The sequence below is a fragment of the Glandiceps talaboti genome, chromosome 1, assembly GCF_964340395.1.
Source record: "Glandiceps talaboti chromosome 1, keGlaTala1.1, whole genome shotgun sequence".
NCBI classification, from domain to species: Eukaryota; Metazoa; Hemichordata; class Enteropneusta; family Spengelidae; genus Glandiceps; species Glandiceps talaboti.
In genome coordinates this window covers 4,939,768-4,964,583 of record NC_135549.1, presented here as the reverse complement: position 1 = coordinate 4,964,583, position 24,816 = coordinate 4,939,768, and the positions used below count along the sequence as shown (strand labels likewise).

The 24,816-nt window shown below is 34.8% G+C and overlaps 1 protein-coding gene across 1 annotated transcript in view; it reads left to right on the top strand.

The window, feature by feature from the left end:
* Positions 1–24,378, top strand: part of LOC144436648 (uncharacterized) — a 44,892-nt gene extending 20,514 nt beyond the window's left edge. The window contains exons 22-46 of the mRNA XM_078125490.1: positions 442–579; positions 893–1,254; positions 2,020–2,113; positions 2,360–2,505; positions 3,363–3,552; positions 4,293–4,390; positions 4,797–5,000; positions 5,406–5,627; positions 6,140–6,263; positions 6,384–6,649; positions 7,258–7,532; positions 7,895–8,069; positions 10,669–10,732; positions 11,201–11,425; positions 11,740–11,847; positions 12,105–12,239; positions 12,651–12,750; positions 13,259–13,415; positions 13,812–13,912; positions 14,290–14,438; positions 16,029–16,199; positions 16,961–17,056; positions 18,142–18,391; positions 20,859–21,019; positions 21,491–24,378. Of these exons, the coding sequence (XP_077981616.1) occupies positions 442–579; positions 893–1,254; positions 2,020–2,113; positions 2,360–2,505; positions 3,363–3,552; positions 4,293–4,390; positions 4,797–5,000; positions 5,406–5,627; positions 6,140–6,263; positions 6,384–6,649; positions 7,258–7,532; positions 7,895–8,069; positions 10,669–10,732; positions 11,201–11,425; positions 11,740–11,847; positions 12,105–12,239; positions 12,651–12,750; positions 13,259–13,415; positions 13,812–13,912; positions 14,290–14,438; positions 16,029–16,199; positions 16,961–17,056; positions 18,142–18,391; positions 20,859–21,019; positions 21,491–21,613 (4,134 nt within the window). The 3' untranslated portion in view covers positions 21,614–24,378. The remainder of the gene's footprint in view (positions 1–441; positions 580–892; positions 1,255–2,019; positions 2,114–2,359; positions 2,506–3,362; positions 3,553–4,292; positions 4,391–4,796; positions 5,001–5,405; positions 5,628–6,139; positions 6,264–6,383; positions 6,650–7,257; positions 7,533–7,894; positions 8,070–10,668; positions 10,733–11,200; positions 11,426–11,739; positions 11,848–12,104; positions 12,240–12,650; positions 12,751–13,258; positions 13,416–13,811; positions 13,913–14,289; positions 14,439–16,028; positions 16,200–16,960; positions 17,057–18,141; positions 18,392–20,858; positions 21,020–21,490) is intronic.
* The last annotated feature ends 438 nt before the right edge of the window (positions 24,379–24,816 follow it).

Here is a 24,816-nt window from a genome sequence, read left to right as displayed (position 1 = left end):
TTTTAGTCATTTTAGTCAAGACTCATTCTGAAAGATTTTCACTCTCAGCATTTGGAAGATTTTTGAAGCATAGTGTTAGGCAGATTATGTATGATCAAAATACAAATGTCAAAATATCCTGGACCTGCTAAAATGTATGAGGATGCTAGGATTGTCCAAATCTATCCCAGGAAGTTCACAAATATATAAGAAAATACTACCATAAACTATTGATTCTCGAAAATGGTCATATAACTCATGATGTGTCCCAGTGTTTTGGTACACAGTAATCAAAACAAGCGACAACACCTACAAACTGAGATGTGTATCCATACAGCAATATGCAAATCAACTCCTTTGTGGCTCTACAAACCCTACTGTAGCTTTTATTTCTTATGAAATCCCACCAGTGTCTAAACCGTTCCGTAAATGTAAATATGTTTACCTCTCATTCTTTCTTAGGATTTGTACTACACCCACCAACCAAAGTCAGTGACAGAAGCCATTGGACTTGAAAAGAAACTTCTAGAACTTGCCCACAAAGAGTGGGACACCTTACAAGTTATGGGAAATAGTTTTTCTCTGCAAGTACAGAAAGATGTAAGTCTCAGTCATACATGTATGTTTCAATGAGAGGCATTGTAAAGATTTTTGCCAAAGTTCATCCCACCTTTCTGTAAACACAGGGATAGAATGAATTGAAGCAAATATTTCAATGTCAAATCTGCAGACTTTGATCAGAAGCTATTTACCATGGTAACTGATTGAATGAGTTGTTTTGATAAGAAAAACAAAAGTTGATGGTTTTCAAAAAGGTATATAGAATTCCTGTTATTAAAACTGTTTAAAACAATCAAAACATGAACATTTTGACTGTGAGCAGTGATAATGATAGTATTGATTCATCCTGTAGATTTTTGCAGATGTTTTTGCTGAAGATCCCTTATTCATGTGTGAGATAGGTGAATCGGTGTTTAAATCTAGAGAAACCAGTGGTGGTAAGCTAAGTAAGAAAGAGAAGCAGACAGAGTTACTCAACATATGGTGTAGACTACTGGATACTGTCACACAACGACACAGGCTCATAGACGCAGCCTGGGAAACAGAGATTCTCTCCAATCTCTATAAGAGACATGCATTTGAAATGGGGTTTGAAGAGTTTCATCTGTACCTACGCTATGTCCAGTTTGAGTTTGCCTCGTTTAAAGAGAATGCTGATCAGCCTCCACCAGTATTTATCACAGCTTTACAAGAAGATGACAGTAGCATAGACAGGTAAGGAGTCAGTTACAAGAAATTAATGCATGGCTAATGTATAAGTGTTTCCTTCGTTTCATTTCGACTTATGAACAAGATGTCAAGCACTTTGACATAGTAGTTGTAGTAGTTACTGTACAGTAATATTATTTAATATATGTACCAGCAATTACTTGCACAATGTAGTGGTAGTTGCACTGCAGTGCTATACTGAAAGCATTATCGCATACATGTATGCATATGAGGGTGCAATCGTTCCTTGAACACAAAATCACATGATTGCACAGTATGAAATTTGCTGTTGTTGAGAAACATAATTATGTGATAATAACAAAACCCAATGCCACTTGAGTGCCAATGTGGGTGCTCAAGAGTGTACTTGTACTTGCAGTATTTTCTGCTGCATATTAATAGCATAGACTGTGGAGTTCACTTGATGGTCTAGCTGTGATGTTAGTGACATGAGGAAGACCTCTCAGCCCTTCAGACTCTTAAAAAGTCTTATTCAGTACACAAACAATACAGAGGGGATGGGTGTGAGTGTGTTTGACAGTACATAATGTGGGTTTACGTGTGCAATTTATTTAATCACATTTATGTACTTCTGGTACAAGACAAGAATTCATTGCAGCATAGTCAAGTTTATACATGGTATTTCCATTCATTCAATGCTGTTCAATGAGTATAAGTTACTGTTGTTTTTATTGTGAAATGAAATGAGCAACATGTCATGATAGTACTTCTAGTTTTCTATCTACATTGTATGTTATTCTTTCCTTCCAGATATGTACCATCAAGCCTGTACTTGGCAATTCAAGAACTTGATGAGAAAAATGTTGGCATGTTTACATTCAGAAACAGAGATGGTTTTATCAGGGTGAGATCATGTCACATTTCAATCTTTGTACATTTCCATTTCCTTCATAATGCAGGTGAAACTATTCCTATCATATAACATGTATAAAAAGTATTTATTGTCATACAATACTATAAGATCTACTGACGCAACTAAGTATCGAAACTGTCCATAAGGAAAAAGACAAAATGTTCAAAGAACAAAGAAAATAATCTGACTATCTCTGGTTCACTGATGTCATATTATGAATTCTGTGTAATTCTACAGATGGTGGAAGGTAATGGACTTGACAATCTACGCACAGCTGTACAATGTCAGGTTGTACAGAAGAATGCCTTACTTAGTGCTGTACAACAAGCTGATGCTTGTTCCTACTTCCAGGAAGTCTCAGCACCATCAGATAGTACCAAGAGGTAGGTGTCATAGATTCTTGTAGGTTTAGTATACATTAGTCTCACTAAATGATGATGAATAGATCAATACACATTCATTTATTTATTTATTTATTTACTGATATGTGTTGAAAAACAAAATTTTGAATCATAACATGATATTATTATTTGAAATAACCTGGTTGTTCCAGGTTTGTTTGCAATATAATCGTGAAAGTGCTGGTAGTTTCGTTTGTTCCATATAGGGAATCTATTTCTACATAGGTGAATCTATGGAAATATAGTACAGAACTTGGGGGGGGGGGGGGGGGAGAGATTGCAAAGATGTTGACCATGGCTACACCATTACTTGGGAGACATATAATATTACTTTCAATACATATTTTGCTGTATAACAGTGCTTCAAAAATCCTTTGCATGCCAACAAAACAACTAACCTTTTTCAGTGATAAGACTATTCTTTATTCAAAGTACATGTATTTTCGGACTAAATACATCTTTCAATTCTGCACTTTTCAAAAAACTAATTGATTCATAGTTAATACATTTTCCAACCAACTTATAACTTACAAGTGTATAAAGCACAGTATTATGATACTTTTCAATATGTTGCAAAGTTATGCTGGTGTTTGAGTTTGATTACATTATCTGTACAGAAAAACTGGTTAATAAAGTTTAAAAGCCGCCACTTTGTAACTGAGGTTTCATTTTCTGGTTAAAGTCGGTCCTTCTACACAATGTACATACATCGTATACACTAGAACTTATATGATTCAACAACTGGAGTACTATTAATATCAAGATATTTCACTACAAAACAAAGATAACCATGTCCTTTTCAAAAGCTATGTTGTAAATGTTTTCTTTACTTGTCTCAGTGGACGTAAGTCGCCATCAGATTCACGTAGTGAGAAGAGTTCTCTGACTGCCATGACAACCAGTATGGCATCAGGACCAGTCAACGTCCAATCCATGGCGTCGTCTGTAGTCTTTGCAGCAAAACTAAAGACTGGTATGGAAAGACACAAGAGATCTCCAGAATCATTTGTATCTCTACAACTTGAGAAGGTAGGTTGTCTATTAAAGATTGATATGTTGGGTCAATACCCCGTCGTCATAAAATAGGGCACGTTTGCTGTAAAATTATCATTATAACAAGTGTAAAGAGTATTGTGGTATTTCAAGTGAAAATATTTATTACAAACATATCTGAAAGGACAGCTGCAAAACTTGGGGATTTCTTTTCTAATTTTTTTTTTTGACAGAGTAGAAATTTTCATTTATTAATGTAAACCCAGAGTCTTCAAACTTCATCTACAAGGAATATTTGGCATTTCAAATAGCACAGGGCTACCAGCTTTGCAAAATTCTTTAGCAGTATTATACATGTACCTGTAGTATACTTGTGATATATTGGTCTGACTCCTCTTCTCTTTGAGGACTCCACTATTGACCAAATCCAATTCATTCTTGTGAATGAATTTCTATCAGATGACAATTCTATGAAGAGACATTAATCATACAGAAGACATCACCAAAGAGTTACTTGACATCGATGGCTTTGTTCAATTGGTACATTATTATACAGATTGAAAAGATATTTCATTCGAATAGGGACACATCACAGCTACATGTACTTCAAAACCAAAATGAATTCTAATAATTCCATGAATTGTATTGAGCTGTATAGTCCAACACTATGTGAGATTAAAAGACAAAGACTGCTGAGGTGTACAATATTCTAGTTTTCTAAAGATTCTTCACTGTTTGCTTTAAATATACCTTCATCTGATTTGTCTGTTTTATAGGTACCATCCAGAGATATGATGCTAAATGAATATCTTACCAAGAAACAAAGTATGGGTACTCTCATGAAAAGTAATGATGAAGTAGAAAAACTGAAAAGGTTTGTGTCATTAACTATAACTTGAATTACACTCCTTGTATATTTATACCCTGGTGGCTCATTGACTGAACCTGTTATATTCATTACCACAAAAATAGTTCCAGTTTGTGTCAATCCAAGCTTGTCAATGCCAATCTCACGACATACATTTATTACATGTACCCTCTGTGTATCATCAAAATGGCATTTATCAGTTTTGCTGACCTCTGGTGAACAATGATTACAGTAGAATTTCATTCAAGAAAAACATACTTTTAATCTCTGCCATATATGAACATTATATGGTGAGTACGTCTCATGTTATAACTGCCAGGGTTGTGACCTTGATAGAGTATAGTTCAAGGTCAATGAGCCATAGACAAAGAATTCAAATCTCATGACAGATTATTTTCTTGTTTTTGAACAGGAGTTTAATTTCGAAGTTTTGTCTGCGCTTCCAACGTCGTATATCCCAGTATTCTCTGCGTGGACAAATCATTGCATACTTAAACAGTACAGTGACATTATTGGAGGAATTCCCAACAACTAGACGGACACACTTCTTATTTGGATTACCCAATGAAAAGAAAACTGACAAAGATGATAAAAAAGGACTTGAAACTGATCCCAGGTAAAAGACACAATTATAGTACTTAAGCTTCCAGTCATTCATTCATTTGAATATAAGTTTCTACTCATCTTTTAAGTTCATCCCTCCCACTTTTATGGTGGTTTTTGAAAATATAAAGTCATGTACATGAGAAATAATTGGGTCATCCACAAATTAAGACATCATTGAAATAGTTTACTTGTTAGGAAAAACTACTTGTATAAAGGGAAAGTTTGAATACGCTGTCTGTCTGTGACTCATCAGTAATGATGTGTTTGTGTTCCCAATTTTGGCACTGGCAGGAAGCTTGTTAAATTACAGCTAATGGCCTATAAAAGTTCCAATTATTTCTCATTTAACGTTGGTTAAATTCTAATTCCTAATGTATCAGCAATGCAGTGACGCATCTTTCTGTATTATTTCTAGAACAATTCACAAAAGACCAAAACGAATACTATCCTCAGACGGCACAACACTACTTAATCTCTGGTTTGTGCCACATCATTCAGAAGTATTAATTATGTTTAAAACATTGGACAATGATACTTGTATAAGAGCTCTGAGACTAACATTACAACTAGTTGCTGCAGTCCATGACATACTACATTATCTATGTGCATATTCCAAGCTTGGAAGCTCACATGCCAGGTAAGCCAGAGAAGACTTGTACCATAATAGTATAGTTTCTATCAGTTTTCCTGCTAAGGTTTTTTTTACAAGTATAAAAAAAAAAGAATTTGTGGAGAGCAATGGCTCAACTCGGTTGTGTGATTGGTCGGTTGTGTGATTGATTGGTTGTGTGATTGATTGGTCGGTTGTGTGATTGGTCAGTTGTGTGATGGGTTGGTTGTGTGATTGGTTGGTTGTGTGATTGATTGGTTGGTCGTGTGATTGGTCAGTTGTGTGATTGGTTGGTTGTGTGATTGGTCGGTTGTGTGATACAATTTAACATTTATGTGAGTTTGCGTCAATCATCATCATAGGTAGTTTGTTTGTTTATACAAAATGTATAAGAAATTACAAAGTTGTTGTAGGACTTTCTACTTACCGGTATTACAAGATTTTTGAATTGGAACAGTTTGCATTTGCAAATTGAAAGTATATTATTTACATATGTTGCATACTTTTCATTTGCTAAATTTGTGAGTATTGTTTGACAGGATGGGATCCAAGAGAATGGAGTTTGTGACTGCAGACTGGGGTGGTACAGAAGGGATCTCAGGAGAATTATTAGAAATACAAAGACAAATTGATAATCTAGAAGATCCTACAAATCCTCAAGAGGTGAGAAAAAATCTTCAAGTTTTCAAAAAAGTTTTCTATTCATTCACAAATCTACTGTCTTGTAAGTTTTCTAGCTATTTTATTCACAAATCTAATGTTAATTGATTATCTTTGTTTTAGGTGTGTGATTACCTGACTTTGCGTCGTGACGTTATGTTCCTGGAATTTGATACTTCAGTACGTCATGCCATGTGTGATACATATCTATCCACAAGGAATGTCAAAGCCTACCAAAGTGTAACAGATAATATGCACTTTGCCCTTGCCAATCTAAGTAATGTACAAGTACCAACTGTCTACTCTAGCCATCTACCCGTACCTGAACCACTAGAAGCTAGAGACTTGTCTGCCCAACAGTTAGTGCCTTGGAGAGCTTTTCTTGGAAGGTAAGGATGTGAGAAGTTTTTTGTGGGAGTTTAGGTCTGATTCAGACGGCATTGTGCTTCTCAGTGGATGTCTGTACCAGTAACACAGTTTATGGGTTACATACATGTATGTATAAAATATCAGCCAAGACTGAAGAACATCAAAATATGTATGTTGTATACTTAGCACATTTTCGAAACAAGAGTGACAAGTACTGGATGGTAACATCAAGGCTAACTGTTTAAGTATAGGCTGTGTAATTGATAAAATGATTGTTAGGATAATGATCCCATATTAATCAAAGGCCCAGTGTCATTTAAACATGGCCCAATTATTGATCAGATGCGTTCATTGGAAGAAGGCAAGGTCCACACAATTCTACAAGTCTTTGTAATTAATCACACACTTCTTTTTCTTCTTCAAAGTATGTGGTTGTAATTCTTTCATAGAAATATATAAGTGGGCAATTTCCAGAGCAAAATGTTGAGTATTGTAAATGTATGTTGTTCAATGGGAAAAGACTTTTGCTCCTTGAGTTGAAAAAATTTCAAATGTTATTTGCTTGTTAACCACTTCCATCTGACACACATTCCTGAGTGTTTTTTCATGTTATATTTTGTTTCAACAGGAGAGGACCATTTCCTACACAATTCTGGGAGTTTCGTAAAATAGAGTACAACATGCAGCTGTGTTTGGCGGGGTTGAAAGATGTCGACCGTCACGTTGCTAATGGTGAAATACTTGGAGTGTCTCTACTCATGGAAGATGTCCTACAAACTTGCCAGCCAGATGAACTTTACAATATGGATTGCGAGAGTGATGATGAAAGCAGTACAGACAAGGGCAATGCCAAGACCAAAACTGAGGAAAAGATTCCGGAAGAACGAGAATCAATTCATTCATGTGAGTTAGTCTTTGCTTTTGACTAATAAACTGATAAATGTACATTTGGAATGTTGATAAATCTTCAATACCAAATTTTGAGGAAAAAAATTGTTAAGGCGTAGATTTTTTGGGGGTTTGAGGAATGAAAATCCATGGTATCTGACTACATAATATGCCAAATTTACTTGACATTGCTTGTCCACCTGTTATCACCAGCCTGGGAATCAAAGGGTAATAAACTCTGATAATTTCACAGACAACCCAATTTTTAACAAATATGGCATCATGCATTTAAAAAAAAAACTAAATTAAAATTAAATACAGAACAATGAATTTCTGACTCACCTGACAAATAATGTGTTCTTTCATGTATATTTTAGTTGCAGTGGTAGAAAGGAAGCCAATATCACGAAGCAAGGAACCAATCGTTGCCTTTGGGTTACTCAAGAAATTCCTCATTCTGTGGAAGGTTCTTGAAGTGTTTAAGAAAGACTGGGCAAAAAGAAAACTTGGAGCTGAAGAAATTTCTACGCCAACATTATACAAACAGTACTGGTAAGATGTACATGTATATAGATCTGTATTCTGTCTGATATCTTGTAGCCAAGTCTGGTGATCAGCGTGCGAAATTAACGCCGGTCCTTCGGCCCGAGACCAACAGATTTCCGTTCGGACCGACAGGTTTTCAGAATTACATCAACGTATCGGTCCTTATGACCAACTGAAATTTGGAGTAAATAATAACATTTATTCAAAGATATATCCAATTTCACCTACATGAATCTGATCTTGTGTTATCTATTTTACTCTCGACATCTCGTTCAAGTCAAGCAACACAGAGCTAGCTCGCTTCGTGTTGTTGTCAATGTTGATATCATGTCTACATATGACGTAACATACAGCATTTACTTTATGAAATTATGTTAGCAAACACATGATTGGCTGAATTTCTCTAATTATTTTTGTCTTGTCTAATCAGAACGTCTTAGACATTCAGACTCATTTTACGCATTCAGCGCATGCGTCTTTTTCCGCCATGATATCGTAATCATTTAATCATTGTTGTAAGGTTTACCGTTCGAAGTGTATGAAACGTTTAACGTGTTTGAGACAGTTCCACGTTGTATTTATAAAGTATGTGGCGATATTTAATGAGCTTCCGAAGAAGAAGACGAAACAGACACTGTTTTTTAAAAGGCTGGTATTAAAGCCGGTAAATGTTAGCGGGTTTCCCGATCAATTTACCGGATTTCCCCATGTGTGTGGCCATGATCAAAACAAACTGACCGAAACATATAAACTACCCTGAAAATGGCGTTTTAACTAATAAAGAAGGCAGGTACACTTCGTAAAATATCTTCAGTACGATAGGTTTTTTGTTGTTGTAAAAACAGTAAAAAATGCGTAGTCTGATTGCTTTCAATTTGATGCATATGATCATGTACGCCCTGTCATGTTGTAATCAACATATAAACTTAGAAATGTATCATTTTTGTTGCCATTGTTGTATCTGGAAAATTACTGCATCATGCCAAACACGGGTACATAGTGGATGACACATTACAGTACAGTTACCATATCACGTTCCCACGTCAAAAAAAAACTCGCACTGTAAGACATGTTTAGCCATGATAGTTCTCTTCATCATGGTCAGATTTCTTACACAAACAACCAGTGACGATACTCAATACACCACGGTAGGGTATACGGGTAGGGCTTTATGGGGGAGGGGGGGCTTCTGATATTTGTAAAGACTGAAGGAAGACGAAACCGCTCCGTGTCACTGTGGATGGAAATTGAAATAAAGCAAATACACAGTTTTCAAGAGGGATAGTTATGCAACAAAACCTTCTGCTATGATGAATTTGTGGGTCTACGTTCGCTAAGAGTTGGAAAGCTACATCAGCTGTTGCCACATACGATGAATCTGACTTTGGATTATGTGATTCAGAATTTAGTGAATCGTACAGAGAGGAAGGAGAGGACTGTGATCTCTTAGAGATTGCAGATAATGTAGATTTATTGATTCATTCACCCATATTATCTACAATCTATGGATATGTATTTCTATGGTGGAATGAATACATTCAGTCTCAGACCACTATAGTCTATAGGAACAGATTATGCGAGAATGAATATTCATAGTCTCTGGGTTCATAGTTACAAATGAAAATCTCTACTCACAGAGTCAAAAAGTAGTTGGTTGTGAATCCCAAATTTACTTCCAATTTATTTTTTGAGTCTGTGAGTGGAAATTTTATGAAATAATAGTGGATAGTGAACAATTCGTTGTACTCTCTTTTACTTTTATATCTAAAGATATGTTGTATCATATTAAAGTTCAAAATCATTTAATCTGTAAATGGGGGGGGGGGGGTGTAGATACAGGTCGTGAACGTGAACTGCATTGAGTATGGACCAGCAGTTTTCCTTAAGGACCAGCAGCATTTGCTACATGTCGGTCCTTATGACCAGTAGTCATTTTCCCTTAAGTTCACACACTGCTGGTGATAATAATGAATTTTTTTGTATTTTTATGGATCCAAGAATAACAAAGTACACAGTCAACTGGTCAGCTGTCAGCTATAACTGAATTCAACCCATAATTATGTTGTCTCAGCTATTGTCAGTATACTTTATTTACCAATGAAAGTTTTTGGTCTATTTACTGTCAATACGCTATATTCCAGTAATACCCACCTTGCAAAAAAGTGTCACAAGGTTTGTACAATGTTAGTACAATGTCACATGTCGAGAAGAATTGATGGGTAAAATCACATAGCATTACGTGAAACCATTAACAAAATGAGCCTCAAATAACTCGCCCTCACTTCTGTCCTAATGGCTGCTTCAGAACAGCACTCCTAGTGACCAAACTATACAATTACTTTGTCTTTCTGAAAACTGGAATATGTGATAATGAAAATGACCTCCCTTAAAATACAGAGATCGAGTTTAGACTAATTTGTATCTACAAATACATTTTCAGACTTCAATCCCAGGCAATGATCAATAACATTGACATCATTTCAGGGAACTAATCCATTTCAAATACAGTCAATAGTCATCACTCATAACATAGCATAATAATATGATCACCAAAGTATTATATCATCAGAATTTGTGACACTTGAATTTTGTTTTTTGTTGACAGCAAACTGTATAAGGTGGAAATCCTTTATCCTGTGTTAAAGAGCATGGCAAGGAAATATGGCAAGGTAAGTGAAACCTGGGAACTGTCAATCTTGCAAAGTGTTAATAATACTTGTCAATGAATGCTTATTATAGTCATGTCCTACCAGGTACCCATGTCTATGACTAGGCAAACTGAGGTATAAGTGTACATTGAAGCTTAAATCTTGCCAAATAATTATAGGCAATCAGAATCCAAATCCAAAATGCTGTTGATCAGAGGCACTTCACAATGGTGGTTATGTGAAGACAAAAATTATGAAGTCATCACTCAATCATCACAACTTCTAATCAACATAATGACACTTATCACAGCAATAATCGTGGTCAAAATCAGTGGAGTTTTTAACAATTCAGAAACAAACTTCAGTGCCAAACCTCACTACATCAACTTGCATAGTCCAAGTCAGCCATTCTAACCATTCAACCATCACAACTACTAATCAAACATAGACAGACATTTATGAGAGCAATATATTGTTTTTTGAATACAGGGTGATTTGTATGAGGGAATGATCAATGAAGATGAACCCATGATAGCACCAGCTGGGGCCTCAGAGATGGAAGTGAGAGCTAAACAATTGATCCGCTTACTAGATAGTCTAGAGGCTCACATGGTTTATGAACTACGCAGGAAGATTGCTAAAGAACACACTCTGGTTGTCTCAGAGAAAGCTAGGGAAGAAGGCAATCTACCAACAGACTTGTGGAAGAAACCTGTAAGTACAACATAGATATGAAGTCTATAATTGTGATGTGTCTTACTTTCATTAAGATCCAGGAAAATTATCACCACTTTGAAATTGGATTGAAAATGATCACTCAAAATGCCACTCATTTGCATAATTATATACACATGTATATCATTTGCATATAATGTCCACAAATTTCAATATATTTTTGTAACATGTAACTGTCTTACAGTTGGATACAATCGTGTTTATCAATGAACAGTAAAATATTATTTTAGCTCTTTGAGAACATTTCTGAAAAAAAGTTGCATTTTAATATTTAATATCATTAACATTTACAGGTTATGAATGAAAGAATGACAATAGCTAAACCTCATATAGCTGAAGACTTCAGTCGACTTTTGATGTCAGAAGCCAAGTCATCGGAGGATGAAATTATCATAAAGAGGGTAAGTCACATGATTGGTATATTATGTAACAGTACTTAAGAATTTAAAATGTGTATGGCATCAAACATACAAAAAATTCAAAACGTTACAAGAAAACAGTTACTGAAATTGTTTTGTAAAATATCACGGCAAATCATAACACCAAATTTTAGCTGTTTGATAATACAGGTGTATCCAACTTGATTTTGTTAACATGACTGGCTAATATGGTGATGCAGAGAGAACAGAGTAACTTTGAGTCTTTATCTTGTTTACAGGAAACACTCAACAAATCTTTATCTTTGCTGGCTAATATGGTGATGCAGAGAGAACGGAGTAACTTTGAGTCTTATTCCATGTATTATGAGAACTTATTACGACATCATCACCAACTTCTTTATCAAAGGGAGCAGGTAAGATAAAAACATGTCAGATTCTGTTTGTCACTTACAAACTAAATGTGTAGTGTATGTGGGGGGGGGGGGTATGTGGGTGTTGTGTGTGTCATGGGTGTGGTTGCATGTTAAGGGGCGTTTCTACAAGTCTGGAGAGCTAAATTCTTAAAAGTGATGATTGGAACGTTGTGTCCAAATACTGTTTAAAATGAATAAATTATTTTGAAATGACATGATAGTACTTTTCAAGCCAAGTTTTGATAGTGGAAACATAATCACATATTCTGCCCATCCCCCCCCCCCCCCCCCCCAAAAAAAAAAAAGAAAGAAAAAAGATGCACACTTTAATATTGCCATATAGTTGATAGTTGAACTAATTTTGATAAGCAGCATACCGTGAACTATTCTATAAACTATTTGTGTTTACAGGAAATCAAACAATTAAAGGAGACATCCAAAAATGGAAATTCTTCTGCCTTTGTTGAAGTTCAATGTCAGTTGGCAGACAGAAGTCATGAACTTATACTTGGTAAGTCTTGTTGTAGGCTAACAATTTGAAAGTGATCACTATTTACAACTATAATGTACTTCAATGACAACAGATAGTTGCTGTATAATGTTGAACAGAAGGAGTAATATTGGTTATTTGATGTTTTTAACAAGTTCCTCTCATTAGCTAACCACTGAAAACACATCGTGTTAAATAGGTTAAAACCAAGTGACTTCCTTCGTACTAAATGGCATGATAAACCTAACTCACAAGAACATGTCAAACTGTAGGCATTCATGAAATTTGAATATGTTAGAGTTCTCACCCTATTCCTGTCACTGTAGCCCTTACCGAACCTATTCTGAACCCTAGCTTGATTACTATTATACATGTATATCTTTTGAATAGTCAGTCCACTGTTCTACGTTCATATACTCTCCCCTCAAGCCATATATGGAAATGAATTCAAATTCAAAGCATAAGGTTGAAACTATTCAATCACACTGATGATAGTATACATTGTCTGATAATATTTCAATTCATCCAGAGATCACATCTTTACGAGCCAAGATTGCTGAGATGAGAGAGCAAGCCCTGACTATGGAACGTGATGTAAGGGAGTCTGTCAAAGATGAATACAATGGTCTTGTTCAGAATCTCTTCTCTACATCGTTTACTCTAAAATCAAGATTCGATGAATTCAGGTAAAGTTAAAATCTATCACCCAATATTTGCTTTGATGGATGTAGAATGAATGTAGGAGGATATTTATGTTATGTAATCTTATACCAAACAATGTCAACTCAACTGATATAAGTTTAGCAGAATGTCTGTCCAGTACAATTTGTTTTACCGACTGATCAATTTCCTGAATCAGGGAGGGAATATTTGCTGTGACTTTGTTCCATGAATACAGAACGATGTGTATAAGGACACAAGTAACCTAGTGATGAAACAATATACACTTATGAATAGATTGAAAGGTAACCATTTCTTGACAGATGGAGCTGCCCTTACATATAAGTCTGTATTTTGTTTTCTGGCTCTGAATTGAAAAAAATGATTTGGTTAATGGTGAAATTATTGCCCCTCTTGCATAGGAAACAACTATATGATGATATGTTTACCAGTGTTGGTGATGTCAGAAGAGAAGCTGTAGATACTATGAGTAAGCTGAAATCCCAACCAGGAGGAATGGAAGGTAAGTATGTGTAATACTATGTGTATGTATGTGTGTGTGTGTGTGTGTGTGTGTGTGTGTGTGTGTGTGTGTGTGTGTGTGTGTGCGTGTGTGTGTGTGTGTGCGCACATGCATGCATGCATGCATGCTTGACGGATGTGTGTGTCTGCATGTGTGTGTTTTGTGTGTTAACTGTATTTACATGTTTTAGTGTATGTATCTGTATTTAGGTTGATGTGTCTGTATATGTTTAAAGGATTTCTGTGGGTGTGTTTTTGAGTATACATTGCATGTATATAAAGTGTGGGTTTACATGCATAAGTTCATAAGTATAAAATTGCTTGACTGTGCACATCTTGTTTCTAAAAAGATATGATATTATTTACTTTTTTTTACAGAGGCAGATACACTGCAAAGAAATTTGCGTAAAGCTGAGGAACTGAGACAAATCCGCCATGAGAATAACTCTCTGAATAGGTTGGTTATGAAAATGAGAACAATGAATAATTGGAAACGAACACACTTAAAGGAGTACTATGAGAATGCGGTAAGATTTGAATCAGCTGCTGCTTACAGAAATTACAATTAATATCATTGTGGATGACTCACAATAGAAATGGGGTTCGGAAAACAGCAGTAATAGAAATGACAATACTAGCAAGTAGTAGTATACACTGGGAACTCTGTTCTTTATATGCACGCACACTCCAACTTGTAACTGAAACTTACATCACACAAGAATGCACGCGCACTCCAACTTGTAACTGAAACTTACATCACACAAGAAATTTCGATTTGATCGTCTGTCTTATCGGCGTGCTGCGTGCTGATTGGTTGATTATGTATGAAGTATGACTATATAATGAGTTCATCAGAAATGGCAACAATGTTAACAACAACGTATAACACAAAATATGAATCAATAAATGTAATTCACGACAATCATAGTTGTCTGTGCAACATCATAATAATTTGAAAATACTATTTGTGAGTCTGGCTGCTTGAGTGTAACTGCAACATTGTGTCACTAAAGTGATGATCGATTTAAGGGGCTTAAGCTGAGTTTATATGCATTTGGACGTAGTTTATTCTGCATATTTATAAGGTATTCACGGTATTGTACTTACTGGAGCACCGTTTGCAATTAACTGAACCACTAACCTGGTATCAAGATATAACCCATAAGCAATCCGATGATGTTATTATTTATTTTATTTATTTATTTGACAAAAGTCAGACAGTCCACACAGATGACAAACACCTATAAACGTGGACCCCAAAACAAATGGACATAGAAATAAAAGACAACTGGCAAAAACTCCAGATACAATACAAGATAAATGGAAACGCCTACAATTACATTAAATGACACTTTGTACAATGACAAACTGACACCCAGGTGCAGGGATTTTGTACAATGACAAACTGACACCCAGGTACAGGGATTTTGTACAATGACAAACTGACACCCAGGTACAGGGATTTTGTACAATGACAAACTGACACCAAGGTACAGGGATTTTGTACAATGACAGACTGACACCCAGGTACAGGGATTTTGTACAATGACAGACTGACACCCAGGTACAGGGATTTTGTACAATGACAAACTGACACCAAGGTACAGGGATTTTGTACAATGACAGACTGACACCCAGGTACAGGGATTTTGTACAATGACAAACTGACACCCAGGTACAGGGATTTTGTACAATGACAGACTGACACCCAGGTGCAGGGATTTTGTGCAATGACAGACTGACATCCAGGTACAGGGATTTTGTACAATGACAAACTGACACCCAGGTATAGGGATTTTGTACAATGACAGGCTGACACCCAGGTACAGGGATTTTGTACAATGACAATTGAAATATTAAATGACAGGGAGTTCCAAATAGAATAGATTCTTTTAAAAGTGGAATATCTAAAATTCTCAGTTTTAAAAATCAGAAAATACTTTCAAATTCAGAGTTTTAGTCACTCCTCAGCTGTGATTCATAGGGACAAGGCTATGATGTCAATCATACAAACAAATAAACAAGCAAACAAACAAACAAAGTAGCTAACTAACAGTTACAACACAGATGCTAACAGTTAGACATACTTTTGAAGGCTATGTGTTGCTTTGTACTAGGTGTATAATCTGAGACAAGAAGCTGACAGATGTAAGAAAGACTACCTAGAAATAACCATGATGGCAGATGAGGAGGTCATCTTACTACGACAACAGCTAGTAGCTTTGAAGAAAGCCTTAGCTAACTCTGAGAGGGAGAGGGAGGGTATCCAGAAGCAACAAGAAAAGGAGGTAATGTTACAGATATTAGTAATTTGACTGGTAATTTATCTTAGATGAGATGAGATCAATTCTCAACTCCAAGTGATTTCTGATTAAATCATGTTTTTGTGCTGGTGTTTATGCTATTATTCTCACAGTGCAATAACAGTAGGGAACCATATTGTATATTATACCATGCATGAGCCAGATTCAACAAAAAACAATGAATACATACTGTGGTTGTTCTACATCACAACAACGTGCATCTATGTCAAGACAACACGTGTCTTAGCTACTTCACTGGTTCAGGTGTGTTCGAAATATGAGTCAAAACATTCAAAATTGTCATTACTTTCCCAAATTTTTCTTTGATAATACTGGCATACATCGTATAATTATGTTATTCTCCAATATCTTTCTTCATTCTGCCGGAAAATATGCATGACCTAAGGGTTGTCACTACTCGCCTATTGACTCGTAGTCACAAAGACCCTTTAGGTCACTCGTATTTTCCCTTGGGGAATAACATATAAGTGTCTTTAAGAAGAATATGTAAATCTATCTAAAAGTTGAAGACTTTTTACTTACTCACAAATATCTAGAAAACTAAACTACTATCTTGTAGTTTATGTTGATGGTGACACTTCTAAGTTCAGCCTAATATCTATTTCAACGTACTCTAGAGTCAGAACTAAACAGTCAAATACAGTATTTATGACTGTGGTGTGAATGACAATTTAACTGAAATCAGAAATCAGCTTGTAATAGCTACTAATGCTTATATTTGACAGATGAAACTGAAAAAGGAGTTAGAACACAAAGCTGTGCAGGAAGCCAGAAGTGCCAAACAACTGGAGCAAGCCAGAGCATCTAATCTAGAGAAACTGGTAAGTATGATGAGTTGTAGATGTAGGGAAGACTGCTTGTAAGTTGTAGGATAATAGTTAGATTTACTACCAACAAGAGTGACTACAGAGTTTCAATTAGACAACTCGATGTTACTACCAATCCAGAGTGACTATAGAGTTTCAATTAGACAGCACAATGTTACTACCAAACCAGAGTGACTATAGAGTTTCAATTAGACAGCACAATGTTACTACCAATCCAGAGTGACTATAGAGTTTCAATTAGACAGCACAATGTTACTACCAAACCAGAGTGACTATAGAGTTTCAATTAGACAGCACGATGTTACTACCAAACCAGAGTGACTATAGAGTTTCAATTAGACAGCACAATGTTACTACCAAACCAGAGTGACTATAGAGTTTCAATTAGACAGCATGATGTTACTACCAAACCAGAGTGACTATAGAGTTTCAATTAGACAGCACGATGTTACTACCAAACCAGAGTGACTATAGAGTTTCAATTAGACAGCACAATGTTACTACCAAACCAGAGTGACTATAGAGTTTCAATTAGACAGCACGATGTTACTACCAAACCAGAGTGACTATAGAGTTTCAATTAGACAGCACGATGTTACTACCAAACCAGAGTGACTATAGAGTTTCAATTAGACAGCACGATGTTACTACCAAACCAGAGTGACTATAGAGTTTCAATTAGACAGCACAATGTTACTACGAAACCAGAGTGACTATAGAGTTTCAATTAGACAGCACGATGTTACTACCAAACCAGAGTGACTATGGAGTTTCAATTAGACAGCACAATGTTACTACCAAACCTCTAGTCTGCAAGGTAGACCATGACGGGGCACCCTCACACTTTGGTCAACCCCTTTGACCGGTGAAGGGAGAGTGACAGGACATATCTTACTTACAGTCCATCAAATGACTTGATTCAAACTTTCACATGGAGCTGTAACAAATTAAAAATACTTAAAATAGAAATGTGACATTTTTTGATAATCTTTCAGGATTTTGAATACTATTAATAAACCAGTCAAGAGACACAGTATCTATTTAAACTATACTGAAGTTTTGATGATTTTTTTCCTCAGGTGGAACAGCTAGAAGACAAAGATGTACGTCTGAAAGTGATGTCATATGAACAAGAAAAGAACCTCAAAATGAATCACATAACACAGAGTAAAACCAAGAAAGATATTGATCAGATGAAGAAACAATTGCATCATGAAAGATCTATGAAACTAGATGCCTTCCAGCGTGTAGATGAATTACAAACACAGGTTTATGACTATGAAACTGATTTTAGTCAATTTCTACCATCAAGACCACATACTGCAGGCAGTAAGTACTAAATCATTTACATGTGTTCGCAACTTATGTTGCCTTTATACAACCTAAAACTAGACACCCACAACTGCCACTAAGTGGGCAATAATTTTAAAATCATTTTCAACTCGAATCATTCTTTTATTGTACAATTCATACTGGTTATATTACCAAGCCCTTATAAGATACAATTTATCCAAATATTGAGTGGCTCGATCCTGTAGAATTTCTCATAATTGATGTAAATTTGTTATCAAATGTAAAAACATTAGACAGGTTGACTTTTCTTTCTGACATTCAGATATATTTGAGGCAGGTTGCTTGCTACATGAAAATATAGACTATGCATACAATACATACAGATGTACATGTACATACAGTACAGTTCAACAATTCGGTCCTTTTGAAACACAACTCTGATTACGAATATAATGTGGTTTTTTAAAATGCATTTTAGCACTTAATAACCATAACCTGAATGAGATTCCAATATCACCATTGTTCATCAAACATTTTTATAAAATTGTGTGAAAGTCACACACTGTTATTTATGTTGATGTTGTGCATATCTGTTTTCAAAATGTTATTGTTATTCAATACAGTTTTTACCTCAAACCATTGGTATATACAGATTAGAGATAGGATTGTTTTCATCAAAGAGCTGGACCTTTAATTTATATGTACCAAAAATATGCTTGTGTTACATCTCCAGACCTGATAATTTTCCCAGTAGAACTTTTTGCACAAAAAATTCACATTTTTGAAACTTTTTCTTACTCTAATTTCAACTTCATTTTGAACTTGAACCTTTCATATTACCATAGCAATAATATCAACATTTCTGAGTAAATTTTGGTCAAAAGCATCATTTTGTGAAAAAAAAGAATTGGATTGAAATGCCATTAATATCATGCCATTGAGGTACATGAAACAAAGACAAATTTTTTTGTCATCTCTATTTGCCCAAACTTCAAACTTATTCAGTGGTTTCATTACAAAGGTGTTTTTATTTTCCAAATCATTTATCCAGTCTGTGTTATAAGGTAAGCACAGACAGACAGCATTTCTGAAAAATGATTTTTTTTTTGTGAATGCAAAGAGGTGCCTTTCATTTTGAGTGAAACATACCTACAAGTGTGATAAAACAATCCATTCAAATGATTTAATATTGCTGTTACCCTATATGCATGATATATATCACATAGAATGCTTTGATAACCATATTTGCATATGTGTGTGTGTGTTTGTTTGTCTCCTTATTGCATGCCACTCCTACAGATTTTTTCACTCTAAGATTACCACGTGAGTATTGGATGACTGACTATAGCATTGACCAGGTTTCATGTGGAGTTTTAACACTTTTCTACACATTGAATTATAACACTGTCATACTTACTAAAACTACATGTATTACAAATCAAACTCACCTATTTGATTGCATATACAAAATAACTGCATTCAGCCAACTACATGTACACATAATGATATTGTAGAGTTACCTGATTTAACACCTTTAGTAACCTGTGCATGCATGCTGCAGAATACTAGCACTCATTCACTTACACATGACAGAACTGACATTCCTACAGTACATGTACATACACATACACAGTGACAGCTCTGTTTTGCCAATTACTGTTAACAGAATGACAGTATTCATCATATAAAATAGAGTGATATATGTAGTACATTACCAGGTTACTTACACTTATTAACAATTCACATACATGTCATGTCACCCTTTGCTGTGTAGATGCTGTGAGTTAGAGTGATTACATGAACTTAACTAACCACTTACAGAGGTATACGAATGTACACAAACTGATAGAGAAAGATTTGTTATTCCATACCAAGATGGAGAAATCAATTGATGGACAGGTCCATACTTAGATGCTGGAGTTATAGTCTAAGATTTATCAAGATATTCAACTTCAGTTCTTCTTAAGCAGGAAAAAACGGATTACAAAAACTCATATCATCAAAATCACAAAAGTTAAAACTCCTAGAAAAAACCCACAGATGTTCAAAAAATAAAGATTGAGTTGTTTTTTGTGTTGAATTACTACTGAAAACTTAAAGCATCTCTACTAAACTGAGGACAAATATAATTGCTTGTATTTCTGACAAGAGTTTGCACCAGAACAGGCTCTTTCAAGGATTCTGCAGATTGATATTATCAGGAAAAAATGTACTTCATTTGGTATTTGTTTTGTACTTACTGGTTTAAAGTGACAACCAGATTAACATAAAGATGACTCAATAAAAGATCTGACCTGCCTTAAAATCATTACGCCATGGAAGCTGCTTTCACGTTGCTGTTTTGCTTGTTGTTTTTTTACTATTTTCTTGACATCTTTTGGCACTCATAATTCTTGATTTATCTTGCAATCACATTCTACCAAATATTTGTTTGAAAGTGAAATAGTTCTTCATATATTGAAAGCTATCTATCTGATAATGTCATGTGTTTGTTTTTTATCAGCTATGCGTAGTGTCAAGTCCCGTGACAGAGTAAGTCGTGCAAGTACAGGAGTGTGGCCTCCACCTACAGGCTATCCACCCAATTTCAACCGATCATTGACACCAGATCCATGGCCAAAGGAACCTAGTGATAGTGATAGAATAATACAAAGACCTAAAACTGTGAGTATATAGAGACATATCGTCCTTACACTAATATTTCAGGAGTTGACAACCTTTGCAGTTCTTAACTTGTTTGAGTTTATCTGCGGAACAGTCCACTGGTAGTGGGCCTCTAAACAATTTCCACGATGGTGCCAACAAGTGGTGACTGTACATGCAAGCCTTTGAAAAAAATCAGTTCTGATAAATAACTACATAGTATTGCACATTTTGTTGCTGTCAGTGTGTACGTAAGTCAAGGGTGACATAACTTGTTTTTAATACTAGACTAAGTCTAGTATATCCCACATTGACTTATGCTGTAGTGTGATTGATCTCTTGTCAGCTTGTCAAAATATAATACAAATGCCTGCCATTAGTAAACTATTATTCAGATAGATGGGAAGTTCAAGCTGTAATATTCATGTAGTGTGAAAGGAATGTCAAATGCATATATCAATGTCATGTGACTGAAACTTTTTCTATTTTTAGGTGAGTGGTCGTCTACGTACTAAAATCACAGATCAGTTGCTTCATGATGTTCAACCAGACCGACATGAGACTATTATGCAACTACAGGAGTTGGATAAAATGACCAAGTTAACACAGAAATAATGTGGTATTCTACTACATTGTAGTACATGTATATATATACTTCCATAGACAAAACTACTGTAACAATGTCCCACCCCATCCAATGTAACAGCTTAGATTGGCAATTATATAGTATGCAGTCCTGGCCAATTCTTACTCTACAAAATAGGATAATTTTGTCATTTTCCTCACATGTAGCTGATACTTCCATTTAAAAGAATGTCTAGTCGTCACATTGATGTTGAACTTTTATAGAAATATGCCCATTCTCTGACATTTTTAGCAGTTTTCCACTATTATTTTCCACATATTAACTGTGCAGTAAGATAAGCGTATAACTATTTTTGATATACAGCTTCTATTTATAATAATAGTGAAGAGGGTGGAGCAAATCTAAAATGTGAAACTAATCAATAGATTTGAAGATTTGAATTCAAGTTGTATTTTATTCTACTGTGAAAAGTTATCAAGCTGCAACAAAAGACTGGACAGAATAGTGGTTTCAGTGTTGATAACAATAAATTGTATTATCAAGTAATTCCTACTGTGACTATAGAATCTATACATTATGTACGATCACACAGTGCATATGGTCACAAAATTGTAGTGACAAGACACCACACAGGGTTTAATTAGTATGTTGATTTTGGATTCCAAATGTAACATAGTAGGTACACTTTGATTGAAGGTCCTTATCAACCATTTTATGTCCATTTCATTGTGCAGCGTGATTGATAATCATTGTACATGTATATGAAGGATATGACTTCAGTCAGGAATTTTTATTTTTGTAAAACTTATCAGCTGGATATGAGTGGAAATTAAATTGGATGGTTATAGTGATTTTTTTCAAGATTGCAAGGGGGAGGGGTGTAGAAGGGAAGATTTTGGCTCTAAAAAATTTAAAGTTTGTGAATATAGATGCATAAAATGCATGACAATTATTTCCATTAATATCAATTCTGACTCTACAGCCAGTAGCGTGATATTTTTACAGAAGTAATATTTTACTAGAAACAAAAGAGAAACGCTGTTATAATATTAGTATTACATAAATTCTCCCCAACACCCAAACATTTGACTTTAAAACTGTCTCTCTCTCTTTTTTGTTAACTTTCAAGTCAAGTCTGTAGTGTATGGTAAAGAAAACAATGAATTTTACCGTTTAAATGTTTTAGATTATGAAAACATGTAAAAAAAAAAAAAGAAAGATTTGATATGTAAAAAATAAATAAAAGATTTGATATTCAATTAATCGTACCACTAATATGCAATAACAAGAAGCTGCAATTGTTGATAGTGTACAAATATCCATTTAACGTTGTAGGTTTGATCACAGTATAGAGGAGTTTCAACTGAAATAGTTAAGCTTCCAAACAGAAGTTTATATATTTATGCAAGAGATGATACATTAATTTCTAAATGGTTTCAAACACTGTGTTCAAAATGTACATCATAACTTTCATTTTGTGATAAGTTATAGCAGTACAAATGAATACAAATCTGAGTAGTTTCAATTCTTTTTAATTTCTTTTGAGCAAATTTAAGATCTGCTGAATAATAGATTTCAACACCAATCCGTCCTAGATTCAGGAATTGATTTGATATGTCCATTGAATACACAATTACTACGGTTGTTTGTATTTATTTCTTAAATTATGCAAATAAATGAAGAATCATGTAATTGCTGTTATAACTGTACAAACAAAACACATGTCTTGAGTACTTATCAATTGCCTATACATACTTATCAATTGCCAAAGTCTGGTTGTATGTCAAAAGAAACCCTAACTGAGAAACATTATTTTTTCATCACTCTGTCTTGAACAATTTTTGCAAACCAGTACATGTATGATGTATGATATAGATATATTGTTATACAAGTGATGATCAAAATAAAAATGTATTTTCACTATTCATATCATGGATGTATGTAGAAGAGATTGTTCAAGGGAATGCTACTTCAGGAAATAAAGACATTTTCATACACTGAGTTCTTGAGAATCATTTCATGATTTTCCATCGATGACCTTCAATTACTTGCAATGAATATTCATGAGAGCTGTTTTACACTGAAGGGAATAAGCACTCAGAAATCATGAATATTCATTGTGCAACCATAAATATATTATTTCTACTGAATCACAGGAGGCAATGCCATCAGCAAAGATTCCCTATAACTTGACATGAGATCACCCTGATGTTTCTCTGAAATCACAAGTATTTGTAAGTGATGTAAAATCATGAAATGAATCTTCAGAAATCATAGTTTTTGAAAATGTCTCTTTTTTCTGGAGTGGTACTCCCCTTTAACACAGCCAAAACAGCCATCTCCATTTAATATCATTTTATCAGCTACTTTCTGTCATTTTCCATAACTTGTAGGGTATTTTTCTAAAATTCTTTTTGTTAGATTTTCGACTCATATTGCCTTCTCGTATCTCGTTCTCTACTCATAATGTACTCTCCACATCACCTTTCTGAAATCTCCACTCCATGTGGAGCACAGAGAGTATACAAGCACCACCAATGGTGGTGTTCTACAGCAGATCAAAAAAATTACTAGTTGTTAGATTATTTTATGAGCATGTTTCCATGATAATCAATTGAATTCCATCCTGTAAATTTCCAACAATACTGTCAGTGATTAATATATAGACATTTTGTAAAGCTATTTTTGAATTAGCATATTTTGATGTATATAAGCTATATGTAGTATTTGCATAAATGTATTGTATGGATTGTACATGCAATAAAGAACAGTAAATGTTACTTTGTAATAATTATATCTGTCTATATAGCTCCATTCTTTGTAGGTAGTTTTGAGAAGTAATGATAACAGAGGTTTGTTTGAATTTGATAAGATGATATTACACAGTCCTGTACTAGCTTTTCATGCTCATCCCAATCTCCTGTATTGGTTATTATTCCATTTCCCTTGTCCTGTGGTTTAAATGAATTAATTTCAAAGTAAAGTATTAAACAGACCTTATTTTAGGACCACTACATGCTCTGAATATGTAGAGAACAACCATAAACCACCTCCACAGACACTGCAATAGAATTATTATAATGACAACTAGTTTACTTGTTTTTGAGAGTTATCAACAATTGATTGAATTATCAATCAATGAAAAATTAAATACTGTAGTTATCATTCAGTAAATGAATCAATGTATATCAGTGAAAAATGAACAAATCAATGACTGAGTCAATGAATGAAT